At 43.4% G+C, this 6,831-nt stretch overlaps 1 protein-coding gene and 1 long non-coding RNA gene across 2 annotated transcripts in view; both read left to right on the forward strand.

The window, feature by feature from the left end:
- Positions 1-530, forward strand: part of NOL10 (nucleolar protein 10) — a 13,525-nt gene extending 12,995 nt beyond the window's left edge. The window contains exon 6 of the mRNA XM_015407778.1: positions 468-530. Coding sequence (XP_015263264.1) covers positions 468-530 — 63 coding nt within the window. The remainder of the gene's footprint in view (positions 1-467) is intronic.
- An 824-nt stretch (positions 531-1,354) lies between these two features.
- The window catches only part of LOC107107475, a 5,964-nt gene continuing 487 nt past the window's right edge, over positions 1,355-6,831 (forward strand). Inside the window, exons 1-2 of the long non-coding RNA XR_001482391.1 lie at positions 1,355-1,422; positions 4,855-4,915. This is a non-coding gene — a long non-coding RNA (uncharacterized LOC107107475). The remainder of the gene's footprint in view (positions 1,423-4,854; positions 4,916-6,831) is intronic.

Genomic DNA, 6,831 nt, shown 5'->3' on the forward strand with positions numbered 1-6,831 from the left:
CAATGTGCAGTGCATGACTGAAAGCTTCTGGATTTGGGACGCCTTGAATCAGGCTCCAGTTTGCAGTACCATCTGAATGCTGGGCTGGCCGTTTAGAATCCAGTTTTCTGTGAGGAAAGCAACTCCAGTTCACCTAGGATGTTGCCTTTGGACATTAAGGCAAACTGGAGTTTGTTTCAAAGACTCATAAACCTAGAAGAAGTCTGTTGTGTTTGCATGTAGAGAAGGGACACAGGTGAGCACACAGGCACAACGAAAAGTTTCATTGGTACCCATTGCAGAAAAATCCCCTTGTCACAATGACGAACACAATCTCACTGGCTTTAGAACTTTGTATGCTCAAGGAATTTTCTGCTGAGGACAGTGCTTGTCTGCCACAGAATCCCTGCATTGCATCCTGATGATAATCTCTGCTAAAGGAAGGGACTTCCATTAATGTAATAGAACTTCCCTGCTCCCTTGTCCAGCTGCAGCTGATTGATCTTGGGGGCAGAAAACCACCAGATAGAAGACTACCAGGGACAGAATGAGGGGTGAATCAGAGATTGGCAGCTGGGGAGGGAGAGTCAACAGAAATTGCCCCTCCCCCACTTGGCAGAAAAGATTATTAAGATCCAACCAAGTGTGTGTTGCAGAGAAGTTTGGGAATGTTCTAGGTTGTGCACTCATTTCATGTTGGCCCTCCTTGTCTCCCTGCATGGGTGAAGAGTGTGCTCCAGATTCCACTCTTATGTTCTCTTGTGGTTGCAGTGGAACCTGAGTGATAATCCTAAATATTTATTTAAAATATTTTTATGCTGTCTTTCCACCCAACTTAGAGCTCCCAAGAGCGTAAACAATCCAAAACACTAAAATGAGTTTAAAAATACATATACATAAAACAATTAAAAAACAATTAAAACACATAAATAGGAGGGAGGATCAGTGAGGGGGTGCCAAACAAAACAGAAAAGTCTTCACCCATTGAAGGAAGACAGACAAATTTCCGGGGGGGGGGTTGTTATGTCATTTTGGTGCCATGACCAAGAAGGCACTTTCTTGGGTTTCCACCGGTTTAGTCTCAGGCGGTGAGGGCACCCAGAGAAGGGCCCCTGGAGATGACTGCAGTGGTTGGGCAGGTTCATGTGAGACTGGGCAGTCCTTTAGCTATGCTGATCCCAAGCTGTGTACGATTTTAAAGGTCAGTACCGGCACTTTGAATTGGGCCTGGAAATGAATAGGAGCCAGTATAGACGGAACAAAACTGGAGTGATACGATCCCTATTGAAGGTACCTAGTTGAACAATGGTATCATCAAATAGAAGCAAATATATATATAGAGAGAGATAGATATAGATTTTATTTTCTTGGTTTCAGCTCTGAAGTGTACAGACTAAACCTGGAACAAGGAAGGTACCTGAATTCCCTACAGACCGATGCTTCGTAAGTGTTTGCCATTCATTACCTAGTTCTTGCTCCAGCAGGTGGAGCCAAATTACCTTTTTAAAATGTCCTACAAGCTGTCTGTTATGAACCATGCAAATGCATTGTAAATTGTATTATTTCTTGATGGAATTCATTTAGGCTTATATTTTACAGTATTTCTCTAATCCAACAATAATTTGTTCACCTTTAAGTTGCTCAAGGTACTTCAGGAGAAAAATGTGTCATGGGTATAATTGGCAGGTATTAATAGGTAGATTAAGTCAACAGGAACTATATTTAAGTCCTGAAATCTTGCCAGGGAAGGAAGTGTTTTATGTACCTCCTCTGACAAGCCATTCCACAAAGGGGGAACAACTGCAGAGACCAAATATACCTCTCAAATTTTATTATTTGTTTACTTCATTTATACCTCACTGTTCTTTTTAATAGGGACCAAAAGCCACTCATGTCATCCCCCCCTCCTCCTTTATAACCTCATAACCATCCCGTGAAATAATTTAGGCCGTATGCGTGAGACTGGCCCAAAGTCACCTAGCAGGCTTCTGTAGCATAGCAGGGACCTGAACCCGAGTCTCCCAGATCCTAGTCGGACACACCACACTGACTGTTTATGCCACACAAAGAGAAAGTTGCCAACACATAACCCCTGTGCCAAGCTCAAGTGGCACATGAGCGTGTATTGGGAGAAGCGTTCCATCAAATTATGTGACTCTCAAACCTTGAAGAGGTCAACGCTAGCACCTGGAGTCGCATTTGGAAACACACTGGAGCAGCGCAGCTTTTTTAAAAGTGTGGTTTCACTTTCTTACAGTGTCGAGTCAGGAAGTGAGCGGCTGCATTCTGCACCAGCTGCAGTTTCCAGGCTACCTTCAAGAGTAACAATATAAAGGGTGTTTTCAGTAGTCTCATAAGGGGTTAAAGAAATGTGGATCAATGTGGAAACATCAAAGTGTTAAGAGCTAGGATAGGGGAGCTTTTGCATTAGGCCCTAGTTGGACGAAAGGGGCATAGGAGGTGATGATGTTAAACTCCCTGATGAGGTTTTTGCCCATATTTCCCTGATCAGTGTATGGGTTTTGCCCATATTTTTTTGGTTACTGGTGCAGCCCTGTCAAGGAGGTGACAGATGAGATAAGAGCAAAAATGCACAAAACTGGGGTGCGAACTCTCACAGCCCGGGGTAATGAGTCACCATCAGCCCCTCTAGGCTAACCCTCAGCTGAGAGACTGAGGGACCATGTCGCCCATCCTACCAGGTGTCGGTCAAGAAGTCAGTCCTGCAAGGTGAGATATTTGCAAGCTGAGTCCCAAAAAGACTTACTTTGGTAGCTGTAGCCAAAATAGGCAAAGGCACTGGGTTTAGACTGAAGCCCCAAAACCCAAATAACACCACAGGAATATAATTAATAGGGTTTATTAAAAGAAATGTGCAAAAGGTTACAAATATAAGAGCAGCACCAAACAAGAAAGAAAATAACAAAGACTAAATAGCTAATGCAGAGTACTTATTCAGGCTTTAGTTCCCTGATCTAGATGTTACCTGATCAGTCTGAAGGTACAAAGTGCAAATAGAGTTCCAGAATGATTAAAAAACCAAACACGAAGCAGCTATTCTGGCCACTCCAGATCCAAGGTGGTCCAAAAGGAACAAGGGATCCAAATGAGAGCAAATGGTCTTGATTTATGCCAGAATGCCCACAGCTGGCATGATCCCAGTTGCCCAATCTGCTACGTTGCTAAGACATGTGACCATATACCTCTTCAGCTGACACATATTCACAATCAAGTAATTTTTCCACGCCCAGGGTTCCTTGAGCTAATGAGATGGAATGTGAGTTTGAAACTCCCTCTCGGTCTCTGGCCTCAGGACCATGATCTCACTGGCAACCATCTCTGACTCCATCTCATTCCTTATCTCTCTCTCTGGACATTGCAAGTTAACATGATATTAACTTTCCCAATGAGGGAGCCTTCAGTAATTAGGCCCAAAAGCCTGAACCAAAGTTTGAACGGCCAAGAAAAGGCTAAGGAATGCCAGTTTCTTGACAAGGCCTTGTTGCACCCCTGTTGTTTTTTTACAAAAAGCAAGACCAGGCCCAGGATCACTCCTAAGCTTTTCTCATGCTCAGACAAGGACAAAGCAGTTCTGTGTAGTCCATGAAGATAATTCCTTTTTCCCTGTCAACCTTACCTGCCTTCTCTGGATTCAGCTTCAGTTTATTTACCCTCATCCATTTGACTGAGGTCTCTGAACACTGAATACATGAACAGATGAAGCTGCCTTATACTGAATCAGACCCTTGGTCCATCAAAGTCAGTATTGTCTACTTAGACTGGCAGGAGCTCTCCTGGGTCTCAGGCTGCAGTCTTCCACATCACCTACTGCCTGGTCCTTTTAAACTGGAGGTGCCAGGGATTGAACCTGGGACCTTCTGTATGCCAAGTAGATGCTCTGCCAGTGAGCCACAGATCACTGTATCTGGTTGTGTAGACAAAGAGATATATAGCTTGGTGTCATCAGCATGCCCCAATATGTACCAGGCCTTGCTGAGACCCCACAGGACAATTTCCAAGGCACTGACTCCTCCACTTCAAGAAACATGCTTTGCCATCTCTTTTACTGGAAGGACAGAAGCCAATACTGAGTAGGGCCAGTCACACAAGAACTGTGCTCCAAACAACTCAAAATGGCATGGTCTATCCCAGGGGTGGCCAAACTTGCTTAATGTAACAGCCACATAGAATAAACATCAGATGTTTGAGAGCTGCAAGACATGAATAAATACACACAACACAATGCTGTACACTGGTCAGGCTGCACCTGGAGTATTGTGTGCAGTTCTGGAGGCCTCAGTTCAAAAAGGATGTGGACAGAATGGAGCACATGCAGAGGAGAGCGCCAGGGATGATCAGGGGCCTGGAGACCAAGCCCTATGAGGAAAGGCTGAGGGACTGGGAATGTTTAGTCTGGAGAAGAGGAGAATGAGGGGGGACATTTGCTCTCTTCAAGTAGCGCTTTGAAGGCAGGGCAGGGAGCTGTTCCTGTTGGCACCCTTTGAAGGCAGGGCAGGGAGTTGTTCCTGATAGCAGCAGAGAATAGGGCTCACAATATTGGGTTTAAATTAAGGGAGGGAACATACTGGCTGGATATTAGGAAAAACTTTTACAGTAAGAATTGTGCAACAGTGGAATCAGCTCTTTAGGGAGGTGGTGAGCTCCCCATCTCTGGCAGTCTTTAAGCAGCGGCTGGACAAACACTTGTCAGGGATGCTCTAGGCTGATCCTGCACTGAGCAGGGGGTTGGACTAGACGGCCTGTATGGCCCCTTCCAACTCTGTGATTCTATGATTCTGTATATATAAGGTTGGATTGGGTTTAATGGCTTTTATAAGATTGTTGCTTTACATCTTTTATCCATCTGTTTTCTAGGGAGAATCATGTATGTGATATAAATTCTGCTCATGGCTTATTTGCAACTGGGACAATTGAGGTAACTATTTTTGCTTTCCTAAGAACCACAGCACTGTTTTTTTCCTTTGTATGTCTATAATCATGTACTGACATACACATCAGAAATATGTAATATATATGACAAGTCTGTTTCATTTGTTTTATTGAATTGATTTATTTGTTTTGTTGAAGGCGTTCAAATTTGGCAAAAGGCAAAGGTTGCTGTTACCCAAAGACCATTGCAATGTTATTTTATTTATTTATATTTAAATGTATATCCCGCTCAGGGCGGCTAACAACATATGTATAAATATATACATTAAAATTCATACACACACACACACACACACACTAAAAACAACATTAGATTAAGATTACAATAGAAAACATGTAATCGTAATACAAGATGGCGACACTCTGTCATACTTTGAATGGCCGCCTCCAGGCTCCTGCCAGGCTGTTAATCATCCGGCTGGTGGAGGTGTTGATGTTAAGGCCAGGCTGCTGCTGGTGTCAATATGAGGGCCAGGGCCAGGATGTCAAGCCTTGGAAGCCTGGCGGAAGAGCTCCGTTTTACACGCCCTGCGGAACTTTATAAGACATTCAGCTTTGTATAAAGTATAACAGAATGCAATAGACTATATTTTCATTAAAAATTTTTTAGGAGTTTAGGAAATCCAGTCTTGCAAAATGCTGTGAAATGTGCACTTAAGCATTGCCTTGGATAGAGGATGAAAGGCATATTTTTATACAGTGGCCAACTACATGCCTACAAACAGGGCACAGAGACCAAATCCTCCTCCACTCTTACTGCCACCACAACATTAGTACTCAGTACTTCTTTACATGGAGGTTTCATCATGGTAACAACCGTTAATTGACCTAACTTCTGTGAAATTTTCCAATCCCCCTTTAAAGTCATTTAAACTACTGGCCATGACTACATCTTGTGGCAGTGAGTTCCACAAATTAATTAGTTTGATTGATTGATTGATTGATTGATTTATTGTATGAAGAAGCAGGTCTGTCCTAAATCTGCTGCTGCCCATCAAGTTTATTGGGTGTTCTGATGTAGTGGGAGATGGAGAAAACGTTCTCCCTATTAAGGATCTCCACCACATGCAGAATCGCAAGTTCTGAGCTGGATAATGGGCATGTAAATAGCAAAAGAAATCACTGTGTTAATATATGCAAAGTGCAAGATTATGTTATGGTGTTGAAAGCAGCGAGAATTGTCAGTGGAAGTTCAGGGGAGTGGTGGGCAGTCCGTTCCTCATATCACTACTTCAGCAGGTGTAGGTCTTCTTTTCTTGGGAAGAAAGCCCACATACAACGTGTAGTGTAACTACACTTTGTGCAGGCAGGACCATAGCTTGCTATCAGTCTAGGTTCCCTGACTGGCTCCACATTTTTAATAGGACCATGTTTTCAGTTGAGCAAGGCTTGAAGAGCCAGCAACTTTGGCTCTGCTCAGCGATTCACTCCTAAGGCAAGTGCTTTTGGATCGTAGCCTCCACAGTGCCAAAGTTCATCTCCTTATGTGTCCTTTACTCTTTTATCCCATCCTTACCCCAAGAAGAGCAGAATGTATGTTTCTGCTGTCTCCTGCTCACATTAAATATCTCTGTGAGAGGAGGAGGTTTGAACTTCGATAGTATGATATGCCATACCACATTTGTCATTCTGACAAGGCCCATTAGAATTCATGTTGCGGAGTTGCATGTGTAACAAAAAGCCCTTTGTAGCAAAAAGTGGCAAAGATTCAGGAAGTCGGTGGGAGTAAGGCTGAGTGAGGACCAGACTGAGTCTTCAGATTGCTGGTTACTTATTCTTAGTCTACATCCAAACAGCAAAGCCTGTTCACTTCGGCACATTATATAATTGTATGACATAGTGCACTGGACAAGGCTATAGCTACAATTACTGAATTCCCCCCCCCCCCCCATTATGTTTTGC

This window comes from Gekko japonicus, unplaced genomic scaffold (genome assembly GCF_001447785.1).
Source record: "Gekko japonicus isolate JY-2015 unplaced genomic scaffold, Gekko_japonicus_V1.1 scaffold2754, whole genome shotgun sequence".
Taxonomy (NCBI): Eukaryota; Metazoa; Chordata; class Lepidosauria; order Squamata; family Gekkonidae; genus Gekko; species Gekko japonicus.